Genomic DNA, 26,204 nt, shown 5'->3' with positions numbered 1-26,204 from the left:
TGTTGATGCTATTGGCCGGGTGTGTGATGTGTTGCAGTACTGTATCTTCGCTTGAAAATGTTAAGAAAGCAGCACACTCACATAAAATCGGATTGGAAAAGATAATAAATTCAACTTTTTTCCCCTAAATTCCTGCACGCGGGTCCTTCTTTAGGTACGTTTTGCTAAATAGCGTGCCCATTAATTCAATGCCAACCACGTTTGTTCCGATGGTAAAAACACATTTAGCTTCATGGAATGTATGAGTGTGCGCGTGTGTGTTTGGACCTCCATTGCCAGTAAAACACAGTGCTCCCAACTGCAGCCTTTGCTGCAGCTGACTGCATCGAAGCGGACCGCTTGGAAAAACAAAACGGCAATCGATTGCTTAGCCATAAAAAGCAGCTGGCACAATTTATGTTTCATTCCCCTGCAGTTCCCGAAGCAGTCGCCAGCATTTCCGGAGCACACTTTCCACGGTGCATGAGGTGGAAAATTCATCACGCATCAAATTGGAAGCCGATACGAGAGACGGAAAAACTCAATTCAACTTTTCACACATGCCCCGACAGCACGTCCTCGTGGGAAGTTTATTGCTGGAATGTGCCAGCGCGCCAGTAGTTTGGCTTCCTTCGGGTCGATCGGAACGGGTCGGGAATAGCCTTCTGCTGCACTTGTACAAACAGTAGCGGAAAAGGATGTGCGGGCGACGGGTCTACCCAGTTCGTTCGGTAGATTCAATTAAAACACTTCCATTTGCCGCAAGGCAGGAGAATAGTGTTTTTCGCCCTTTACACTTCGCTGGCCACACAAAGTGCTTTGGTTGGGACAGGTGTTAAAAATAAAATGAACACCGAGCGTCCATCTAGACGTGCCGAGTAAGATTGACTCAATTGTGGTATAAAAATATAAGTCCTTAGTAATTTTAGACATCAGCACTAAGGACTGTACTCTTATGTTTGTGTCTCACATATCATGCATCGGAGGAGAATTGGAACCATCATGTTTGGAGGCAAGGGAAAATGAAGAAGAATTTTTAAATTACGATCATTTTATCTCCTTTAAATTATGTTACGCGCGACAATATGATACACAGTTACGGACAATAACATAAGACCACTTTTATGTCCGCTTTTCAAAAAGCTTATTTCGATACTTCTACAAGGTATAACTTTATCAAATTTTGATTGAATGATCATCAGCAACTGAACTATCTATCTATAGCATCTTTGTTTTCGTGCAAAAATTTATCAATGATCGTGTAGTAATTAAAAAAACCTTTAATATGTTGTAAAATTTTTCGACCCAAAACAATAAATATTTTTCATTAGCACCCTTAACCAAACCTAGAGTTGAAAAAGCCAAAGAAGGGATGTTCAAAAAAATTTAAGGTCTTATTTCATGGTCTTATTTGTCTTAGCCAGCACGGTGGTATAGACGACAGCGGGGCCCTTCAAACGGGCCAGTCTTCAAACGACAGGACCGGGATTCAAATCCCATCCGGTCTGTCCCCCCGTAGTCAAAACTGACTATCCAACTGGATGGTATCAGCAAGTCTAGTAAAGCATTCGATGGCCGGTGTGACTTAGTGAATCGGAATCGAAAAAAAAAACGACTAAAAACCGATTTCATCATTCATCCAATGAATAGAACGTTTTTCTTAACTAAATAAGTTAAAACAAAAGTCTTAACTAAATCTTTAAAAAAATTGGGAAAGATTCGCTGAAAATTGGCTTCACAATCTCATTTTTTCTTACAGCAGGTGATCTCGACTTATTGTCCGTCATTGTATTTATCATGGAAAGGAAAAGGATTTTCTACATAACAAAACGTTTTGTCGAATGAGAACTCAGTATTTTATATTTTTACCAAAAACAAAAATACGATTTTGACTTGCTTATACGCTGAAACGGTAATAAAAACTAATACAATGTAAAACAAACAAAATTGAAACAAATATTGTTTCATTTCAGTTCAGCTTCTGAAAAAAGCAAGCCAGACAAAATGACTTGTTCTTACTACAAAGCATCAAAAGGATATTCTTTTGCATCAGGAAATCGCCCTAAACTTCCGTCATTTATCCAATCATGTTATCAAGTGTTTTGTATTGATTCGTCTCTGAGCAGATTTCAACGAACTTTAGCCAGTTAGTTAGGTTTATTTTCGTTATTGAATTGTTTTCATACAATACTAGTTTGATAGCCAGTTCACTCCTCATCAGTATATTCGATTAATAGCTACTTGGTTGGTGTTCATTTTACGATTTATCGTGGTTTTAGACTTTTTATTAAGGGAAAGAATTTTTGGAATTTACAACCCTTAAAAACAATGAAAAACTAGAGCTATTGATATCATCCTATCCTTAAAATCTACTGATTAACTTTGACACGTACTAAATATTAATTTGAAACGATACAACCCACTGACTAACAGTTTCAGAGTGTAGTTCTCTCAGGATTTCCCACGTGGCGGATTGTACCAAGAAAGGATTAAGAAGTCATTAAGAATAGCCTTTAAAAATTTGTTTTGCGATCTTTGTAGTTTTTGTTTGTGTGTACGTGCGCAGTTTGACAATACTGGAGAAGCGTAAGAAATGAATGGGCGTATTAATGATTTGTAAATAATAACTTATTATTAAAACTTAGTTTAAATTTTCTATTAAGGAAGCAGTAGAGGATTGGGAAATGTATTTTTGCGTTTGATAGGATTTCAACGAACTAAATTTCCAAATCTAGCCGTGCAGCTGCCGACGTGAAAGAAAATTCAGAGTTTTTAAATTGTTCATAATTATGACGAAAAATTATTATTCCTCTCAAGCGCTTTTAAAATTTCAAAAAGAGTAAAAAATGTATTTTAATGAAGCATCAAACAACGTTTAAGGAGTCACTGTTTCCACTCTTCAAACAAAAAAATGATTGGATATTTCTCCAGGTTCAGATAATTTAATGGATGTTTTATGTAAACATTTTCCCGGCCTTCCTGATTCCATTATCATAACCTTCAGTAAACTTAGCATAAATCAATTGTCAAGCAAACCAACACAGAGCTTTATTGGAATTCAAATTCAACTGAAGATGATAGACAAATGTTTTGCCACGATAAAAATACACATAAATTATCATTTTGAACACGTTTTGCGGCCTACTGTTCAACTCAGTTCTAAGAACTACACGCTTCCATTGCATGTATACAACACCGAGCATTGAAGCTCGCCGAGCTCTGAATCAACCGTGTCTAAACAAACAGTAAAACGTTTATTTCTGCCACATCAGTGTTTCTCGAATAGATTAACACGATTAGATCAGGAAAAATAACACAATTCTCCGAACCAAAGAACGCATTTAGCAAACGATTTAGTAGTATCCGTATCCGTAACGGAAAAGTGCTTCAGGAAATCTAAGCACCCGCCAGACATGGACCTCCCCCCAGGACATCATTTTCAGCCGATCACCAACTGTTGAGCTTCCGAACGAAGCGAATACAGAGGAAATTTAATTCACCATCCATCCGATGCTGCCGGAAGTTGACAAGCATCTTCTGGCGGCAATCTTAAGGATCTAACCACCGGGCTGCTCTTATCTGTCTGTGTCTGTCTGAGTTGCTTTCACTTCTACATACACATACACAAACATTGCTTCCCACCGGAAGGAAGTCTCACAGCACCGGAACCGGTAGTCGATGGATAGCGAGTGAGATAGAGAAAATAATTTGCCACTAATTACGTGTTTCCAAATTAGATTGCCGTATCATGCAGCCCACCACTTAGTGGCCGCATCAGGGCAAGGCAAGTGTAGTCTGCCACGGGCCGCCACGATAAGCGTCACACAGCTTATGCAAGCAATCACACGCACCGTTCCGCTATCGGGAGTGACAGTTCGCGCTAATAGAAGTGTCAGGATGTGGATTTTGCCGGGGCCTGACGCAACATGCGCCAACCGTCATTCGCTAGCGTGTATGTCCCATTCAATGTGATCGCCCGGCCGGTACATGGTATTACCGTTGTCGACATGCCTGGCGGGCACCTCGTTGCATTGTTACCCATGCATTGCGTTCGAAAATCGATAACTTACAACGGGGTCAACTTCGCTGGCGTGGAAACACGATTTCCAGGCCGGGAAAATCGAACAGGAGGTCGGGGTGCATCGTGACTTCAGGGTTTTTTTTTTGTTTCGCTTTCATAACGGCTTAAATTATTCAACTCAGTGCGCTCAACCCGATCCCCGGACCTGCGCTCCCTTTGCCCGATTCTTCGAAAGCAATCAAAACATTATCTGGAGGTCCTGTTGTTGCGCTTCGTTTGTTTGTGTTATGATGAACATAATTTACCATCGGTGCTGGTTGTTGTTATTGGACCCGCCCAGCACTCTCGGTTCCAACCAAACATGGACGCAGTTTGGTGGCACAAATGGTGATTGGATCGGTGCAAAAAAATCCCATGGAACCTTTAAAAAAATAGCCCAGGAAGTAACAAAGGGAAGCGAGGGTCGATATGAACTACTTTTTTTGTATGGAAAAACTTCCAACCTATAGCTTTCTTCACCCTTCCACAAACACACACACACACACAACCATTTTCCTGTAGCTCACTACACGGAGTTATGCCGTAGAAAATCTTGAATGAAAAATTGATTGAAATTCTTCTTTTCTAACAGAATTACAGGGTGTGGAAGAACGACGTGGAGCAACGACACGTTTCTTAGTTTTTGCAAAATGGTTGCAATAGGAGCAAAAACAAAAAAGGCCACCGCCCACAAACGCTCACACAAAGCCCGGATTATTATGAAACGGGCAAAACAAATGAATAAGTAAATATTTTGCTTCTTTACGTCTCGAAGGTGCACGTGGTGTTCCATCCGCACCCGCGTCCTCTTTTTCGGGACATCGTCCAAAATCATCCTCCCCGCAAGGAAGCTGCCGGCGGTTGTTTGTGCTGTAATGATCCGTTTGTTTGGGCTCGATTTTTGACCGATGGAAGGGCGTGGTAGTAATTTGCTTATACACCGGATCTTTGGTGAGCTTACTTTAATGGGAATCGAAATCGAAGCAATTATATTACAGACTCTACCGGTATTTGGAAAGAGTTTCCAAGAAACGAGTACTTTGTTCTTTTTTTTTCGAGAAAATTATGATTGTGGAAAGCCATGGCGAAGATGTATAGAAATGAAAATAGCTTTAAGCTCTCGTTGAATTAATTTGCTAGCGTATGGCAGACAGAATTTTTTAGAGTGAATTATTGTACAATAATATGTTCAGAAAATTTAAAAATATGTGTTGACACATTAGATTTTAACACTAGAAAAATCTAAATAATAAACTTGACGATTACAATGAACGCTTGGCGTCAATAACACCAAACATACTAGAAAATTGTAAAATAAAACTTAAGCCTTACACATTGAATACAACATTAAAAATGATAGAACTAAGCATGGAAATGATTAGTAATGAGAACATCCCGAATGTTTAAAGCCTATCTTTCACCAGGAGACCTCATGGTTAAAGATGTATTGTGGTCAAAGAACAAAGTTTATTTACCTTAATTCTTTCTTGGCAAAAAATCCTCATGCATCTAGTGAACAAGCCACAGTTACCAAGAAAACTCTTGTTCTTCTAAGGACAAGACTGGGACAAGAAAAGCATGACCGATCCATACAACGATGGCAAGAGGAATGGTCCAATGCAAGCCATAGCGCATGGCCAAGAGAGTTGATACCGGAGCCTACAACCTGGATTGAGAGGAAATATGGAGAACCAAGTTTCTATGTTACTCGGTTCTTAACAGGACATGGGTTCTTCAACGAATTCCTTCATCGGATGGCATTTATTGAATCTCCGGAGTGTCCGATGTGCTCTAACAACATCGAGTCTCCAGTGTATGTGCTATTCGAGTGCCCGGCGTTTGAGGAAATTCGCAACTGAACATCCGACGAGACGGTGCAGCACCAGCACCGTGATCAACGGCAACGCAGAAGTCCAGCGATGGTGATTGCTAATGGATAGTCCTACAGCTTTATACTGCAGGGTGACCTTGGTTGCCTTGCAAGAGGAGCGGATTTCCTCTGGCAGTTGAGAGGATACTTTACCGTATCAGCTGCAGGAGGATGGTCTTGAGTCTCATACGCCTGCGACCCTAGTCAGGGCGTAACAGCGCGGTGCCGTGTGTAGTCATTCGACATACACAAGAGCCTGCCATAGAAGTTATGCCCTCGTGGGTTTAAGCACGTGAGAATCGGGTAGTACCCGGGGCGTGGTGCCCGTGCCTTTGAGCGGATAATACTGAGCCTCCATTGAGATTTCCTCCTCGGTAAAAAAAAACAGGATAAGACTGAAAGTACAATGAACCCCTTCTTCCAAACTTAATCTTCTTAGAGATCAACTAGTTCTGCAAACTTGAACACTTGAAGCAAACATGAAACTTGAACTCAAAAAGGACTTCAACAGACCTCGTAGTCGTAGGGATTTTATTCTCCTATTTTAATTATCCAGAATACGTCGTCGTCCAAGCTTCATCCTTCAAGACACTTCGTATACTAAGGACCTTCATCAACTAGTTGATCTAACCTCTTCAACCAAGAGTCGTCGTTATCGAGGACTGGACTAGGACTGCCAAGAAACCTCATCTTTCACAGCAGATATACCAAATAACCAAACATGTAGTAGATCCACAGGAATATAGGGCTAGAAAGCTCCTTTTTAAATATAGGGCTAGAAGCTAGAAAATTTAAAAAGGATTTTCAGTTAAACCTGACATGCCAAAAACATTGTACATAAAAAAAACCATTCCTTTAGTCCTACGAACCTCGTGTATCGTACAACTTGGTACTCGAAAGGTCATAATCCTCTAACTCTATACAGCCACTGTACCAAAAACTTGTAACTCTTCGAATGTTACATATCTTTGAAAAGAGACAATTGAAATAAAGTATTTAAAAGTTCAAGAAAAGCATACATACTTATTTGTATTTTATCTCTTCTATGCATCAGCAGACTAAACAATGGAAAATATCTTACCATGTGTTTTAACTGCCCATTTATGTCGTAGACTAAACCACTGGAATATCTTCCTAATAAATTCTTACAACTAAGCGCATTTATGCTGCAAAGTTCTTCAATTTACGCTTCGACCACACTGTCTTGTGTGATCCAATTGGATTACATTATGCCGACTTCAATCTCGCAAACTACAAAGGAAAAGTCTTTACTTCCTACTGTCATTTACACATTTTACACATCCGGCTGGGAACCCATTCGGAGTGGGGTAAGCTTACACACCACAATCGTTGCTTTAACTTTGTTTCCAAACTCGTCCAAAGCCGTCGACGTGTGCATAAATTTTCCACACGTATCAGCAAAAAGAAACTTTGAGAGGAGACGAAACAAAAAAAAACATACATAAAACGACACGTAACGCTACGGACAGATATCCCATATCGATACGGACGGCCAGGCGAGCATCAATTCACCCGGCCCAATATTGGTTTTGTGCCCGTGAGCCGGCACGTGATTCTCGGGTCGTAAAGTGAAGTGAGATGCCCGCTTCGGAAAAGTTTGCCGAACGCTGCCACCATACGATACGCAACCCGGCATCAATCCGCAACCCGGTTACGGTTCGTCCAGACATCAGCTGCTAGACGCATTCATAATTCAATCCTAGAAGTGATTGACATGTTGAATCGTGGTGCTGATGTTTCTGCTCAGTCGGCATAAAACAGGTCCTCCAACGATCGTTCGGGCCGTTCTGTGTTTTCATTGGTTGTGATATTTCACGAACCTTCCAATAGCTTCTACTCCGCGCCAGCCTGCTTCACACTGGTCCCATCGGCTTCAGTTGCGGTTGCAGATAAGAGGACGCTTTCTTTGTTAGCAGAAACGGGTCCAACGTTTGCCAGTGGACTGATCGGCAGCCAGCACTAAATTTGAACAGCCCAGTAAAGTACTTGCGTAAATAGCAACAACCCTTCCACAGCATCGCTTTCCAACGGAATGGGTAAAAAAAGGTGTCCCCTCATGCGGGATGTTGCCGGGTGTGTGGGAGGCGGTAGAAGCTAGAGAAACTTTTTGAAAAAGGGTAATCACATCATTTGGTGCTGCTGATTTGCGATGTGTCGATCCGGCCATCGAAGCAATGTTTGAAGCGTACAAAGTTGATTGACATGACGGATGCATTTGACGGGTGCCTGTACAGGCGCAAACTGTTTTTACCGACTCGTGAATATTCTCGCACAAGAATAAAACATTCAACGGCCACTGGAGTATGTCAATCGAACTCATTTCAGCTCATTAAGCAAATTCCAGGCTTACTTTTCCAATCGTGCGTGACACTATGCAGAGCTATGCTTTGATGACCCAAGAACCGTATTGGGAGAGTATGCTTTCACAAATTGAGTTTTATGTAACATTTGAATTTGATTTAAGGTGTTTTAAGAAATAGACAAACAAATTCATAACTAAAAAGTTAGCATGAAAGTTAGTTCTAGTCTTAATGGAAAGGTACATTTTTGTTAAATATAGTGTAGTACGAAGAGAAAATAAATATTAGGAAAATTAAAAAAAAAACATAATTGGCAGTGAAGATATAGGTTCGGAAAGTGCAAATAGAAAAGAGAGAGTTTAATTCATTAATCTACAATTGGAACGGTGGAAAATTATATCGAAAAAGAAATATACAGAATACAAAAATACAACTTCCTGCAACGAGGAACAACAAATTGTGAACAGAGAAAAAAGGGGAAAAAACATCCACAACAGTTCGACAGTAGAGAAAGAGACACGCACACAGACATACAACAACAGATTCGGCAATCGTTACGCAGGCAGAGAGAGAGAGAGATACGGTCACAATGCTACCAGCAAATACGAACCAAACATACATAAATGTGTATCGAATATAGAAAGAAACAATCGAATCGAAACAATAAAACCAATCATCCGAGACACACCAGTGAGCATAACAACACATTCACAGACAGGAAGAGAGATACACGGACACACGGGCATTGGTTTTGCTGTATGCGGTTTGAGTTTTGTTATTATAGGAGACCAACCTTTCCGTGGCACTAGGGCACCTTCTGGCCAGAAGATAAATTTTTTGACCACGAAAGCTTTCAATACACAAAGAACAATGGGAGTTGGTTGTGATTTTGGTCAATAGCGGTGTTTCGAGCACGGATAAGCGCGCGCGATACGGGGAAAAAAGGATTGTCGATTAGTAATTTGGTTTCTCTAACTAACTAGCTTTGACTGTCTTTATTTCGGGGTAGGAAGTTTGGAGGAAGTGTGTTTGTGTGGGATAGTAAAATTGTATTTCTTTACTAGTAGGCTCCAACGTAGACTTGATTTAAATGCGAAGGTAACTCAAATTGAGGCAGAGCTTTGTTACCGAAAAACGGAGAACGGCAACAACTTTAAGCAAACGAACTCGTATTTTCCCATCCGAAACTATCACATCACCGCACCGCTGATGAGATGGTAAGAAAAAAGGCACTAATATCCCTAATTAATGACATCCGTCCATTTTGTGTGATATCTTCCCCGAGGGCATCCCATGCCCACTGACACGAGGGTGAACAATTTTGCTGACACTAACCTAATCAACCGATCGTTTTCGTACCGATGATGGACGAAGTTAATCAAAGAGACGCACCGCCGGGGCGTACAAGCGGCAAGCCTGTGCAGATTGGTAACTCAATCAGTTCTGTAAGCAAGGGGCGAGACATTACTACCAATAAGGGCACGATGCGCGGACGGCACTCAATTCCGGTATCTAGGGTATCGGTACCACTAATCGATTGCCGCTGGCACTGGGACAAAGGACAAGAACAACATTGCAAGACACAAAGAAGAAAGCTTTCGTAGATTTTAGTGTTAGTAGTAGGATGGTGGGGATGAACAACAGATACAAGGCGTCGAGGTGTCGAGGCGCAAGCGAAGCAAGTACGCTGCAAAAGGATGAATGCTCCTAGAGCAGGGAGTCCATGAGTGGTTTTTACTGCGATGACAGCAGTTTCGGATAGCTAGGACAATCTTTTCGGCATTGGCCATCACCTTCAAACCGAATGTCGATACGCGAAACAAAAATGGGCGTCCGTGGAACTAAAGATAAAGTTGCACAGAAGGAAATCGATGAAAAATTCTCGATTGTTGACCTTGTAGGAGAATTTTTCCCACTGGCAGGGAAACACACGAGCACACCAATGAAAATGAGCATCAACTCGCAACTTAGGGGGAGGGCCGGAAGAATGTGTTGTACTTTGTGTTAAACGCAGTTCCTTTACTTTAAGTCAATCGTTTCCGTTGCGCTCGAACGACATGGACTCGTATGGAAATGTGTACCAAAAACCAACAATTCAAAACTTACGTTCAAAACTATGGAACGTGAATGGGGTTAAAAGAAAAGAAACTTATAAATAGAGAGAGAGAGAGATAGACAAAGAGTGAGAGAAGAGAAAGAGAGAAAACGGAGGGTGAAAGTTCGAGGTAAAAGTAACATAAAACCAACAGAGCCAAGAACAAACAAGAAACCCAAAATAGTAGTAGTAGTAGTAGTAGTAGTAGTAGTACAAGGTACAAGTGAGCAAGTAGAAGTAAAAAAGAAGGGGAAAACGTTCACGAGAGCAAGAAAAGTAACGAAATTACCTATGGATATTCAAGCTTTCAAGGAGCATATCCCAGTAATCGGTTCTATGTAGATATGTATATATAAAAACGAATCAAAAACACGTACATATATGTATAAATCATAATCAGATAGCTTTTTTTTTTGTTTGGATTGAAGTGTAGCTACTGTTTGCTGTCAGAAGAAACACATCATAGAAGAAGGTTCGGAAAATGGTTGGCAAAAGCATTTTTGGAGGAACGTTTGTGGAACATTTAACTTGGACTTTACTGTACCGCCGGTGGGGTAGAGCGTATACCGGGGTGGACTTTTGGTGTGTTTGTGTGCGAAAAGTTTTGCATTTTTACCCTCCCTCAGCGTGGGTTGTGACGGTGTGAATGTTGTCCGAGGGAGAAAGCTGGGTTGGGTTGGGTGGCAAGATTGAATGGGCGAACTAAAGTCGACTAAAGATGATGTAACGCTTTGTATCGGGAATGGAAAGAAACTGAACTTTTTACCGCGCCCCCAAACCGTTAGCTGTGTACACTTCCAAACGTTTGGTTTGAAAATTGTGTTAAAAAGTTGTGATGAATAAAAGATTTTTTTCTTCTTCTTTTCGGCTCAAAGGGAAATGTATTTCAATGAGGTGAAAAACACCGAATAGAGGCACATTTTATGGTTCATTTTGGGAAGAAAACACAATTACACGAAGAAGAAAATTCGTTCACCAGAAGCTGGATGGAGTACAGTATTGGTGGTGTTCAACATTTGATCGAAAATATTTTAAAAAGCGAATAATGAGAAGAAAACATATTCCAAGAAAGCCATTGGTAAAAGAAGAGACACATAAAATGGTAAAGAAGAGTGTACATCACAACGAAACGAACAGGAACAGTAGTCCGTTCGGGACGCGGGAGCCAATCGGGAACAAAAACATCGATAGGAAACGTGAATAAAGGCACATCGGTATGTACAGACAAGATGAGAAAGACGACCAACGGAAGACACAAACACAAAAACACAAGATGAAAAACAGGAAAAATCGAATGAAACAATTAAAAACGTACAACGAACATCAGCACGGGAGTACAAGAGAAAATGCGAGAAGGATAAACGGGGAAGAGTGTAAAAAGAAAGTGGAAAACATCACATAAAAGAGCACTTGAAATTGCTCCCACTTTTATGAGTCAAATGGCACAGTGAAGTTTGGCGAAAAGTTGAAAAAATGAACGAGGTTGGAAAACATGTTTCATCAATTTAAGGTACGATAGTTCTGTTCCCGAAACAAGGAACAGAACGCCAAGAAAACTAGGTTAAGTCAAGGTTCGGGAACGATCGTGATACGCGTTCCGATCAAGTGTTTCAGAAAAGTTCACCCACACTAACCCACGCTGCAAAAGGTGGTGTGAACGAATGAAATGGAACACCACAATGTGGTGCGAAACATTGATGAAAAGATGCAGTAACAACTTGTTTCTTTGCAGTGTCGTTTGGATGGTAGCAGTGAAGAGTAAAATAACATAAGAGAATGAAGGAAAACGTCGCCTTTACTCAAAGCGTTTTGCAGGGTGGTTCTTCACATGAGTTGGCGGCACGGTAAGGGAATGAAGTATTTTGAGTGCCATCCCGCCCCATAGAAAAGGTGATGGCAAGGTGGTTAGCGAATCTGGGAAAATGGCACAAAGAGGCTGTGACTAGCTTAGTTTCAGTTTTGGTGCTTAAGGTGACGTAAAAGGGGAGCACAGTGCAATGGTCAGGTGCATGGCATCGATAGAACGAGATAGAGAGATATACAGAATGTGAATGTGTATGTGAGAAATAGGAAGAATAAAGAGTGAGGAAAATAGAAAGAGAGAGAGAGAGAGAGAGACAGAGAGACAAAGGGTACGGATAAACAGGCGGACAGACGGACGGTCGGACGGACGGACGGATAGACAGACAGGCAAGGCAAGGCAAGGCAAGTTACAGACAGGGAGCTTGATGCATGCACAACCGGAAACGGAAAGTACTTACGATGGTGGGGGCGACGGTAAAGGTACTTGGTGGATTTTCCACGTCGCCTCGGACATCGAGTGCTCGTCGGCGGCGTAACATCTCCAGAGGGACTGTATCAACGTCGCGGCGGGTTGCCGGCGCCGGATCATGTGCTTCTGTCGCTGCTGCTGCTGCACCTTAAGGGCGAACCCACTGCCAAGGATACCCTGTTGGAAGGGAAAAGGCGAACGAGAAATGATTAAATGAACAGCCACCGTAACGATGTAGCCAGGTGAGGATCGTTTCGGGGCCGGGGATCACGGGACACAGACACATAAATAATCACAAGTGCACCGTATGGTGCACTGGGATTAGTACCGTGCAAGTGCATGGACGGCAAAAAGATTCTAATTAGGTTTCGAATGCACGACCTGCACAGGTAGACAGGTGGTGATGATTTACGAAGAAAGTACGTTAAGTATCTATAATTCCTATACAATGCGTTGTGAAGTTATAAGAAAACGTTTTATCGTTTTTATCGCAAGACGCGAATAAAATGTGACTTAGTGGAATTTCAGACAACCGACTCCACGAGCAGCAAAACCAATTTTGATTTCTTTTTTCTTTTATTAAAGAAATTCGATTGACTTGAAATTTTTTTATTGTGTGAGTAAACTACCGAAAACATTTCCAAAAAATGCATTTCATTTTGTTGTTGAACTGTTTAAAGCTGTGTTTTCTTCTTTATGATTTTACTATGTACTGATTTTTTATATATAATCCTCATATGATTTTACTTCATTACCAGACGTATACTGTACTGTTTTTGAAACGAGAGTACTGGAAGTTTATTTCCCTTGTTTTTCTGTATTCTGTTATGTCTTTGTCTTTACGTCTATCTCTTCGTTTATATGTCGTAATGTCTGAGGTTTATTTATTTGCTTTATTTTATTATTCACTTATATCATTTTTTGTTTGATACTTTAAATATAAATACTAATAATTTTATGCATTTAAAGTTTTTCAATACATTTTTTATTATTTATATATTTTTTGTTGCTTTCTTTTGTTTTGTTTGTATATTAGGGTTTTGTGTTCCTATTTTTTATTTTTGGGGTTCTGTTTTAACGTTTTAATTTTTTTTTTTCATTCCACCTATTCCAGTTTGCAGTTTTAGAGGCCTGTGACATATTAATACGTAATTCAGTATAGATGTAATGGGCTGTAAAGTGGTAGTAGCGACAGCAGCGTCGGTTCACATGGAACGACACGAGTCCAAATCCCACCCGGATCGTTCACCCGTAGTAAAGACTGACTATCCGAAACCACGAGGCATCAGCAGGTTTAGTAACCCATTCGAAGACCGGCGTGACCTAGCAGGTGGTCGGTATGTCAAAAACTAATTCAAAAAAGTTATTTTTTTTATTGTCAGAAAAAAGCATTCCGCATCTAAAACACAACAACTACAAAACGATTTGACAAAGAAACGAATTATTCACACCAACAAAATGAGAAAGAGATAAAATTATCCTTAATGTCATGAGAACATTATATATTGATATTGAATCTCCTATCGTTTCATAATTTATTCACACCAAACCAAATTTAGGTTAATCCCATCGCTTGAATCCAACAAATATCCAATCAAATTCGGTTTGGCTACCCGGCGAGTCAGCTGCTTGAAATAGGGTTAAGACGACTAAAGTCACGGATAAGAACGTAAAAGAACAGAACTTTGAGTTGTAAACGCTCTGTCTGTTACTCATTTATGACTTGCCTACTGTCAAACATTAGTAATCGCACTCATGTTATGACATATTACAAAACCCAAACAACAAGCGACGAGCTTTAGATCATTTTCACAATGTAATTGTGTAAGTGCATTTAATTATTTACGTACATTTTCATCACCCTTTTGCCCTGCTGATGCTCTTTACTCCTCCTTGTTGCAAGTGCTAGGGTAGAACACGAATTATTTGCCACCTTCGTAGCAACCACTCCGTCACGGTTACATTCGAGCACAACATGTGTGGGAAAGTTTCACACAATAATTGGCATAAATTGCACAGTGAAACCTTGGATAGGTGGTAAGTGTTCGAGATTGTTTCCAGCGAGAAAGAGAACAAGGTACAACACGTCAGACAAAAAACGTGAACATGAATGAAACCAGAACCGTCTGTGCGGATACGTTGCGTTAAAAAAAAAGAACTGCAGTCGAAAAAAGCCCACCTCATAGGTAGACCAACTTCCAAGAAAGAGGTCAGTATGCAAGATTCGTCCTCTCAGCTGGAGAGTCGTTGGGTGGCACGATAAACCGGGGGTTGGATCGGGTGCTTGAGATGCCACTAGTGTCCCCTTTAGATGTTTTTTTTTCATCCTGTACCACACGCGGTGTGTGTGTGTGCGATTGTGAGAGGACGGTGTTCCACTTCAAACACCGACCAGGTTGTACCGGGCTCTCGACCGGTAGAGCACTTCACATGGCGAGGGTCAAGCATGACGTGCTTTAAAAATATTATCCACTCGGGAGACTAAAGCACAGTACCCCGTTAACCGGTTACCGATGGAAGAAAATGAAAAGTCCTGGAACGCTGTTCATAAGACGGCATTGTAGAGGATGTGTAGACTGCGGGGAGCTAGGAACTGCACACGGGCAATGTTCGGGCGATGTCGGGAGCAGCAATCTTTCGCCTTTCCAAACGGCTTTTAAGTTTAAGTTTTGACGTGCCCTGTCGTACTACGGTCGGTCGGCACACGTTGCCTAGTCGACCGATTTCTCCGGTCCCTGGCGGCCATCACAATGCAAAAGGCACGTGCTTAAAAGTTCATTCGTTTTATGTTCAAAGTTTCGCAGTAACTTATTTATTTATTCTCCCTTGTTCTTGGAGCTTTCCTTTCGAAGTTCCGAACGCCGAACACAATCGGTTTGCATGGGAGTAGTTTGGGAAAGAAATTCGTTCTGGCGCGTATCTTTTCCGAAGGGTGGAAGTTTTGCTACCAGTGTGTTGCTTCTTTTTGGTCTTGGATTTTCCTTTCACTTCGCCCCATTTTTCACCCCTGGCGGGACAAAAATCACTCATTTTTCAGATTGCTTCTAATTGAATTTACGGCCCGGATGGAAGTGGTCTATGTCGTAATAATATTTCATTTTCACATCCTAGTCGGGATGGATGATGATGGGAGACAGATTTTTGCGGTATTCACATTTCTGGGCTTGTGAAGAATGGACTATGCACAATATTGGGGGAACAAAGTTGTTAGGGGAAAATACATTTGAAATATAATTTGTTTGGAAGATAAAAATGGTGATCCGAAGTAAATAAGAAGAGTACAATGTAATGAATTTGAAAACTACATCAAACAGATGTATTTTTCAGGTTGGAGTAGATAAATTTTTATGATCCTTTAAAAACTGTTAATCTGAAGAAATCTTTCTTTCTTCTTGTCTATATGACTTACTAGGTCTTCTTCTTCTTCTTCATCTTATTCGAGTGTGGATTGTATCCTCTTATGGCCGGCGAGGCTTCGCTCACCCGTTCATATTCAGAGGCTTACCACACTCTATTTTGCCTTTGGACTTCTAAGAGTCATATCGGCGACTTACTAGGTCACACCGGCCATCGAAAGCTCTACTAGACTTGCTGATACCACCTAGTTGGATGGGCTATCTACAATCCAGGGAAACAGTCCGGATGGTATTTGAACCAGGACCTGCCGTATGAACCACCAGGCCACTCTAGAGAGATCTATTAGAGACGATTTGAATCCCATCCGGACCGTCTCCCGGTAGTGTGGTCTGACTATCCAACTTCGTGGTGTCGGTAAGTCAAATAATGACATTCCGATGGCTGCCGTGACGCCGGCGTGAAGCAAAAATCAGTAAACTGAAGCTTCATCTATGTTTGTTGTAAACATGATTTTGTAGCTCAAGGGTTCAGCATCAAGGTTTGATGCAATAAAGATAAACTTATGAAAACTAATAGTTTTTTTAACTTAAACTAGTTTATCAGTTGTTGACTGATTGTCAAATGATAAGATAAGAATTGCCTCTACTGAGAGTTGTCTATGGCAATGCTGTACTTGTCCAAAATCTTCAACAGTATGCAAAATGCAGATGTGATCCTTGTATCCAAAATACTAAACGAGAAAGTAATTCCTCATCAGATTCTGATGCATTTTAAGGACTTATAAACAATAATTTCTGGTGAAAAGAATCTAAATTTCAGATTCAAAATATCTGTATCCGAAGCTAAAGGAAAATTTCCTTCGTGACTTAGAGACACTTAGTGACAATTCTACTGAGCATAAACAATGTTTCTCGGCTGTAATGTCTGGCACTTCAAAATCTTTGAACATCTAGATGGATTTTGCAACAAAAAATTATTCAAATCAAGTAAAGTTAGGAGTTCGATACACGTTATCTAGATATTATAAATTATCTTACTATCATTGTTCGCATCAACCAAAAGCTTGTGGAAAATGATGGTCGACAGATTTCCAGACTCCAAAGTGGCTATGGTGTAACCTTCCACGGATTGGCGAAGGATTTGGAAAAACGTCACGAGCTACAGACTTTCATCCGACCAACGCTCGATGCTGTATTTGGTGGAGCACAGCAAAGTGCCACACGGACTGCTACTCGACAGGATGAATCGGTCTCCTTCAGCCTGCTCATTCTGCTTCCAGCCAGAGACTCTGGAGCACAAGTTTGATCTGTGCTCTAGGGTGCCTAGTGCTTGGAGCATACTGATACAGGCTATGGAAGCCATCGTCCCAAACCACAAACTCAACTTCCCTTCCCTCCTCTTACCTATGTTAAGTCACATTACCATAAGTAAGAGCATCCTATGTTTGTTTGCAAACTACATCTTCCACACTGTGATTGATGAAAATATTCTTAAATGTTCTTTGTAAAACCTATCCGTCGTCCCTACATGTACCCCACTTTTCTTTTGTACATAAGTTTTAAAATTCTTTTGAATAAACAATGTTTTATAAAAAAAAATTGTTATATTTTCTTACAGTTTTTAAAATAGTAGAAAAGATTTTTATTCATATGTTGCTCTGCCTAAAATTGTCTTACTGGTATGTCATACACCTGTACACTATGTACGATTTCACCGATGCCCTTTTACATATCCCAGCGTAATCTTGCAGCTGCATGGTCCAAACACCGACGAAATGACCCCCCAGAGGAATGGCTTTTCATGTGTAAAGGGCACTGATTTATGCCGAGCCAGTAGTGTAAAGACTCCAACCGGCGGTACGGCAAAATACTCTCGAAAGGTGTCTTCTATAAATCAGACCGGCTTTGCTGTGTACGGTTAGAACAACGTTTTTGCCATCCGGACGGAACTCTCGTAGCAGCAGGAACTCACACAAGACATTACAACGTAAAATTAATAGCCCCGATCAGCTATTAACAGGCGTTAGAATGGAACGAGGAAGCCCGAAGTCCAATCCTTTCCCGCACGACGACTGTCCATGCAGGAACCATTTTTCTTGTACCGATTCACCCCGAGACAAACGATCCCAGTCCGGTGCAAACTAATAAGAAAAATTAATAAATAAACACTTACCGCGGGCAGTGCGAAGAAGGAAATGCCTAGCAGGGCGCAGAACGATGCTATAATTTTGCCTTGCCACGTCTCCGGCACCATATCGCCGTACCCAACCGTGCACAGCGTTATCTGGCGTTGCGTTTTCATTTGTGAGGGACGGATGGTTAAAACGGTGCCCACACATTCCGTCAAGCGTGAGTGCGTGTGCGTATTTCGAGGTAGGGATAGCATGGAAAAAAAAGAAATAATGATAAGAAAGTAGAAATTATGTTTATTCTCTCTATTTCTCATTAGCCATGTGAGATGGCCGATGAGAAATGGGAACGAAATATTTATATTATTGAATAAATTAAACGTATGCGTCCCATCAGAAGAATCTGGCAAGGATATGAGCTAAAGAACTGAAAGCAATCTTCATCCCCCCTACCCGGGTGTAGGATAAAGCACACTCCTGTGGTGCTATAATTTAGAATTTAATTTGCTTCCGTTGAATATTGAAAAGCTGCATGTCTGCAGGTGGTCTGCACCTTAAGAAGTCCTTGGGTCGGCTTTAAACATCTTGCTGGGATTCTTGATTTGAACTGGTTTTTCCTGTTTCGTTTGAAGTTCGATTGAAGTTCTGGAAAAAAGCAACGCACACACACCCAAGAAAAACAGGAAAAAGCTGTTCTACTTACCACACCCCACCACAACGCTTGAGCAAAGTTACTGAACTTAGTTCCCCTTACATCCTTCTCCATTAAATATACTAAAAACGAGGCAAAAATAAGGCCCAGAAACCCTATATACAAGGTTGTAATTAATTCCTGTGAAATAGAGAGAATGAAAAAGAAAGGAAGAAAAAAGAGAGAGAGAAAAAACATGAAAGATAGGTTAGTTTACGGGGGCGAGCTCGAACGTTGGGTAAAACGATTATGTGTAAAAGTCCTTCGCTGGCACAGGAAATTAAATGAGTCCAAGGATAATGCGGTTTGCAGCGATGGTGACCAACAACTCCGTTCCCGTGCGAGTCCAGCACGGTCTCCAGCGTGCTTTGCCTGGGAGCCAGTTGAGGATATCGTAAAATTGGAATTAGCTTCGGCCCGGTAGTCCGGTAGCTCACCGACATTCCCTCACATACACTCGCAACACAAAACTTCCCACGAACTCACATATGAACACTCCACTCCGAGAGCGCGCGCGCGCCTCTCAGGTGGGGAAGGATACGATGGACACGTGACCGATTCGCAACACAACCGATAAAGTGAGCAGAAAACGCATACAAGTGGTGGTTCGGTTTGGGAGGAGTAATATTAATCTAGAACGAACCGAGAAACCCTTGGGCCAGGTTGGAATATTAAACGGGGGACCTTCTAAAGCGTCCAGCGAGGTAAGTAGTTAAGGTTTGCTGCTTGGATTCGATTGTATGAGAGCCTTTGTGTGAGTGAGCAGGATTAGAAAAGCAAAAGGACGCTTTGAACGGTTATCTGTTTACCGCACCATATGGCGCCGAGATGGAGTTAGGTCAAGAATTACGATTAGAAGTATTGAACATTCGTTCGGTAAACTCAATAAGTGTAACAAATTGTTTGGAGTTTGCCTTAAAACTTTACAAAACAAATTTTCCACATTTTGCAATCATTTTCTGCTTGTTTTGGTGTACAATGATTAATTATGTAAAACAACAATATAAAAGTTATTGCCGTTTGAAAAATATCTTATATTCATTCCGTATGAAGCAGAAATAATTGTCGCAAGGAATTAGTATCAAATGCATTTATTTTACTTCAATTTTTAGGAGAACAGGATAGAATAGAAATTGTAAAACAGATCCTTGTACTATTCCAATTTACTCGCATCCTCCATAATCCTGGGATTCCAGAAAATGTCCTCCAATTTTGGGAACTTTGTTCAAGTACGTAGTTTATTTCTAATATCATTAATCAGCTCATTTTTGATAAGCAAGAATACAAAAAGGCATCATATTGAAGTTCGATTTCGATCGGCAGTCTTTAACCATTTGAACAAAATATATAAAATAATACTGAAATGGATTGAAGAACCCACAAGCAACAAATGTAGAGTCCTACGAGCAGCAGCTATGTTATGTTCTTATAGTACTTTAAAACTGAAGTCACTGAGCTAGTTTACTATAAACAAATGTAACTATAGTGGCCCCTATCGACAAAATCTTCGTTAATCTGCCAAGAAAGGCCCCCCAAAGGCTAATTTGTATTGAAAACCCTTAAGTACAGGTTATAAAAGCAATTTTGTCAACAGGGGCAAGTCATGTCTGAGTTAAGAATGCCATGAATTGTTGACTGAGCGGTGCGATGGTAGAGGCGACAGCATCACAATTATTCATAGTACAGGACTTGGGTTCAAATCCCATTCAAATCACTTCCCCTTAGTTCGAATTGAATATCGAACTTCCTGGTGTTGACAAGTCTAGTAAACCATTAGATGGCCGGGATGACCTAACAGGTCGTTTAAAGGCCCAAAGGAAAAAAAGGTTAGGAACATCTTTTGATATTGTAATGTGACAGAAGAGGAAGAACAAAGAGATTCAAACCAATCGTTTTGAAAGCTTGTTTTTTTACTAATGAACAATATCTTAAAAAGGAACTGAACAAAGGTTCAACAATTGCGAAATATTGATGGCGGAAAGCAAACACGGTGTTATTTGATGTGATCAGTTTAATAGAGCAAATTATGAACAACTATACTGCTGTTAAACTAAACAACAAGAAAATTGAGTTTGAACCATTGTCAAATGAAAATAGAATTGATTCTATGGCATGGCATGAATCATAACATAACTCTCGTACTGTGCCTTTATCTGGATACCACGATCTTAAGAACATATTATTTTCCTTGATTCAATTGGCAATTAAACGCTGTAACATCGTTCGTATCAATTGCTGCCACTCAGCAAACGTTCCATAGTCCCATCAATCGCCATCTTGATTGCAATATTATTCTCCCGATCAATGTATTATCCAATTAGCAGCTTGTTTATCTTAGATCCAGCATTATTACTACATTCACTCGATACATCAATATCGAATAAAAACTCTTGCTCTCTTATCTAATTGAACAAACAAACTAATCGCCGACGGTAGATTACCCAGCCAGTTCGCATCGTTGACGAGATAGTTATCTACTGTCAGCGTTTACGGCTGGCACTTGCAATCGCTTTCAACCATCTCGGACACAAATTGCAATTAAATAAATCCTCACTTTTCAAAGTCGAAAAGCCGCCAGCTTCTTATCTTTATAGACATCGGCTATTTGGCTTAATGAAAATGATCTTCACTGCTTGTGTGCTACCGTCGGTGGCGTCGTTTTTATAACCGATTGCAATTGCAATTGTTGCATTCTGCAACAGTCTCCTCTTTTCTTTATTCTACTTGAGAGTAAAAAATGATAACGCAATGTTTAATCCTGCTCTATGAAATTTACCCTTTACAAGTTATTGTTAATTGCAATAAAAAGATTCTTTCCCAGAATCCTTGCACACTCGAAGCCTTTTACTATCATTAGTTCTGAAGCCAGAAAAATATGTGTTTTTTTGTTGGTTTGTTCTGTTTACTATCCGTTTTTACTGCACCAGCCCATTTTCTTCCATACATTTTGCTTACTCAACACCAAAATTAAGCTACCCCTGTGCAGAGAGATTAAAATATGTTTTATTCCAATTAACTTCCCACAACAATGGAACTGCTGTTGTGCTTTGTGGTGGTGGATCCATTCAGGCACACGTGATTAAACGGTTTTCTCGAATTTCGTCCATCCAGGGCGGTGGTTTTGTGAAGGGAACGTGAAATAAGCACACGAAACTAACCGAAGCAGGAGCGAAAGTAGCTGGCCATGTTTTCGGGATTATTAATTGGAATTTAATCCTTCATATTGTGCTCGCTAGGTCGTCTCGGTGAGTGGAGTTGGCGAAGAGTTTTGCTACGAATCGTCGTCACTGCCCGAATGCCGATAACGGCGGCCGGTACGAATACTAATCCGTTTCAACGGAAGCGAAGGCAGCAACATAAATTCGCAATGTGCACCATGGCGCGACAAAACATTCTGTCTACACAGCGTTACGAGTTTGGCAGGGAATCAGGGTCGGGTATGGGATTGTGTGTGGATTAAACTGAAGATAATAGTTATTACTCAATATTGTGTGGTTGTGTTTATTTTTATGGAAAAATGTTCATTTGTTTATGATGATTGAAAATTTCGATAAACATAGTGGGTCTTCCATACAAATTATTGTAAAAATTTCAAAAACTTCCTTATTGCAAAGTACATCGTGCTTGATGCAGCTTGCGAAACCCTGCAGAGCTTTACAGTTTTCAGTAGAAAGCATCCTTCTATTATGAATGAAACAGACCGAACTTCAGCAGCACAATCCATTGCTGAACAAGGTAGTTAAAAGAGGAGAGAGCATTTAAGACCACTTTATATAAAACCCGTACCATTTTATCCTTCCCTCAACCTCTAACCGGTTTCTCCAACACAACTTTACCGCCTGTGGGTGTCTCTCGAACCCTCCATAACAACCCAGAACGCACCGTAAGCACGGTCACCTGTCCCGACACGCGGTAATGTTGGTGGCGATTTTCCATACGAACACAATCATTCTTCATTAATTTCGCTTTGTTTAGCAGTGCAACCCGACTACAAGCATCACACTGCACGCAGTACAGTAAAGCCTTCCCGACCGGCAAGGACAGGACGGTGAAGCAGTGTTGCCAACTGTCGAGCTACCGTCTGTCGGTCCGGACACTGGCTGGCTTCACACCGCACCGACGAGGAAGCGACAGGAATGGAAACAATTATGAAAGTTAAATGAAATATTGTTACACTTTTTGCCCGTTCGTCTCTTCTTCCCTGGCACGCGTGCCAACCACCCCACAGCTCAGGTAAGGTACCCATTCGCTCGAAAGCGAATCGGAAACCGGATTATCAGTGGCACGGAAAACAAGCAAATGTATTTGCAATTAAGTGCAGCCGGGGAAAGCTTCCGCAAAGCACGGAAAAACACAATCCACGGGCTTGGGCCGAGGATGAAGAAAACTGGAACGAGGCACAGAGGCAGCAAACCGGAGACGTATGCACATTCATACCGATGGAAATCGCATGGAATCGGAACCAACAGGTAACAGGATCGTACATTCGCGTGCACAAGACCACCACTGCACCAAATGCATTTCGGAAGCTGCAAAAACATATTCACAAGCTCATGTATGTGCACAATCAAACGTTCCTCAACACACAGGACACACGGACCATTATCTTAATGAAGTCTTTGGCGCAATAGAACCTTGTCAGTGCGTTCATTGGTGTGTAATTGAATATGTTCGGTGTACTAGCAAGAGTAATTAGTCGAGCGAAACTATTCGCTGCTGCTGCTACTATTTGCTAACCATCAACGAGCAATTTGAAATAATATCGATCTAGCGTTAAGTTTGTTTAGCATGGTTCAGAACTTGATGGTCTGATGAATAATAAAGTAGAATATTGTTTAAGTGCAAAGTTTTTTATACACATCATACTATATTTGAAGCACCAAAGAAATGGGCTCATTTTTTGAAGAACAAAGCAATAACTTTTTTACGATTATTGATACGATTCAAAACATAAATTTTCCATCACGATAATGATCGAGGATATGATTTATATCACTTGGTGCACAGAGCGAGATGCTTTCTAATGTGCAAACAGACAAAAGGTCTGCAGGGGTTTCTGTTATGTTCTAGTATCTCTTTGTGATATCAATGATTATATAATAAAATCTTAAAAGTATGTACAAAAAGATTACTAAGAAAATACGAAGCAGTAACAACAATCTCTTTAAAAACTGCTTTAAAATGCTCCTTTACTTCTGTATTTAAAAAAAAACATATTATTTTTAGTGAGATTTAGAATCATAAGATTTAAAAGTAATAAAATCAAATTATAATGCAGTCTACAAATTCAAAAAAAAATCAACTAAGGCTTAAGCATTTAACTGGTTGAAATCTGTAAATGTTAAATTGCTGTCAAATAATTTATTAAATAAAACATGCTCATTGCTGCACCGGTCTTCAAACGGCAGGAGCAGTGTTCAAACCCCATCCGGACTGTCCCCCCGTAGTGAGGACTGACTAATCAACTACTTGATATCGGCAGTCTAGTAAGCCATTTCAATGGCCGGCATGACCTTAGAGGACGTTAAGCCAAGAAGAAGATGCTCATTGCTTTAAACGTTGAGACACATATGCAAAAGGCATGACAATCTAGAAAAAATTTAACTTTACTTGGCATTCTGGCAATCAGTTTGACGCTTAAGTTTATATTAATATTTGTGCCAATCGTGTTTGATTGAAAATCCTAAAATATGTTGGCTGTAAAATGTAATAATCATTATTTTAAAAATCTCGCTAAAGCTATCGTAGTCTTAATTTTTCGGATTCATCGCCAAAAACTTTTCTGTTCCATTTTATTCGCAGTCGGAAGCTTGCAGCCTTAAAACTGTTCTAATCAAACATTAAATCTATTTAATTTTCAGTAAGGAACAAAACTGACCACACATGCCAGCAAAACCCTGCAAGGATATTTCGGGCTACATTCATCCGAGAAAAAAAAAACAAGTTTACCACTTTGTCCGGCTAGCACATTTGTGGTTTGAATATGGCTTCGTTGCTGGTCATTTACTGCGAAAGAGATGTGCAATGATATTTTCATACTCCAACGGCGACCGTAATTCGACTGATAGCATCATGGAAACCGCCACCGGTCTCGGATTTAATGGCCGCATAAATCAGAAGGGTTATGAAATTAAATGATTTTATTTTTTCCTTCCATTTTCTAAAACCATTTTGGAGCTATCCAACATATGGGTAAAGGCACACATACCCACGCACAAACATTCCACAGGATTTCTAGAAAAAGATGTGTGCTTACAGCATTTTGGATGTTGAGGTTTAGGAAGAGCAAAGCTAGTGGTACATTTTCCCTTGTGTTCGATGGAACGATCCCGTTCCTCACACCGGATGTCCGGAAGGGGTTTGGTTGGTTCTTCTCGTTTAGTTACTCACTCGCCCTAGATCTTCTTTGTCCTTTGTAAATAGCTCTTTGTCTTCCAGCATCTTGTCCGTGGTGCACGTGCATCGATACCGCCAGCACTTTTGTAAAGTTGGTTCCGATAAGTTTTGTCCGACATTCGAAAAAGCGATTATAATTTGCACTACAACGCCGCGAGCTTGGTTCTACTGACTGACTAACGGAAAACTTTGGCAAACACTTTACCGGACGCTGATTGTTTATGTCGGTGTGCTGTACAAGAGAAAACCTCCCCAACTCCTTGCTCTTAAGCTCCAGCACAGCAACACAACATAAACAGCAGAGCAAAGGTTTTCAGTAAGTTTTTGGAAAAAGGGTTTTTGGAGAAAAAGTTTCAGTTCGGTTCGGCTTTTGTTCTTTCGACAACTACACACCGGTTGTGAGATGCTGTGAGGTCCATTTTGGAGAAAGGGGAAGAATACATAGCGAATAGTTGAAGGGCAGCTAAGTGTTCACTCACAGAACACGCCTGACAGTACGAGTTATCTGCTTCGGTGCAAAATGATGAATGGCGGGTACCCTTGAAACCGGCACTCGTGGACGAAACTTTTATGCGGACGGGTGTGCGTACATGTAAGTGTTGTTGGCGTTCATCAACCGAAAACCCCGTTTTCGGAAGCCACCGAACAATCGCAACGAACCGTAAACGGTATTGTTTAAAACCGGGAACGCATGGGGACGCAAATGTCAGCCGGTCGATGGAGGCGCCTGGTGGCTGGTTGCTAACACGATCATTAATAATTTTCATTCAAGCGGAAGCTACCGGCATGTTTACCTGCTCACGTCATCGTCACCCTGCCCCCTCCTCGGTTTCGCTAAATTATGCACGATTATTGTTATTATGAGTAAATTGTTGTGGCACTTGTGCGCACGGGAAATGTTGGCCTGAAGCGAAGGTTCGGAAAAGCATTACACGTTAGGCCGGTTGTGTCAGGCGTTTGAATTCATTCCGCTCGTCTTGTTCATTTTGTGCTTCAATTACATCGTCACAACGCATTTACAAACCACTCTTCACT

The 26,204-nt window shown here is 40.9% G+C and overlaps 2 protein-coding genes across 7 annotated transcripts in view; both read right to left on the bottom strand.

Moving 5' to 3' along the window:
* The window catches only part of LOC126561449 (potassium voltage-gated channel subfamily KQT member 1-like), a 174,622-nt gene that overhangs the window by 69,148 nt on the left and 79,270 nt on the right, over positions 1 to 26,204 (bottom strand). For all 6 annotated transcript variants that reach the window (XM_050217597.1, XM_050217599.1, XM_050217598.1 and 3 more), the window contains 3 exons: positions 18,786 to 18,914; positions 18,127 to 18,237; positions 12,587 to 12,774 (listed from right to left, as the gene is read on the bottom strand). In XM_050217597.1, the coding sequence (XP_050073554.1) occupies positions 12,587 to 12,774; positions 18,127 to 18,237; positions 18,786 to 18,914 (428 nt within the window). The remainder of the gene's footprint in view (positions 1 to 12,586; positions 12,775 to 18,126; positions 18,238 to 18,785; positions 18,915 to 26,204) is intronic.
* The window catches only part of LOC126563183 (uncharacterized), a 385,303-nt gene that overhangs the window by 290,187 nt on the left and 68,912 nt on the right, over positions 1 to 26,204 (bottom strand). The gene's annotated exons all lie outside the window — the stretch shown is intronic.

This window comes from Anopheles maculipalpis, chromosome 3RL, assembly GCF_943734695.1.
Source record: "Anopheles maculipalpis chromosome 3RL, idAnoMacuDA_375_x, whole genome shotgun sequence".
Classification (NCBI taxonomy): domain Eukaryota; kingdom Metazoa; phylum Arthropoda; class Insecta; order Diptera; family Culicidae; genus Anopheles; species Anopheles maculipalpis.
This window is presented reverse-complemented; position numbering and strand designations above follow the sequence as displayed.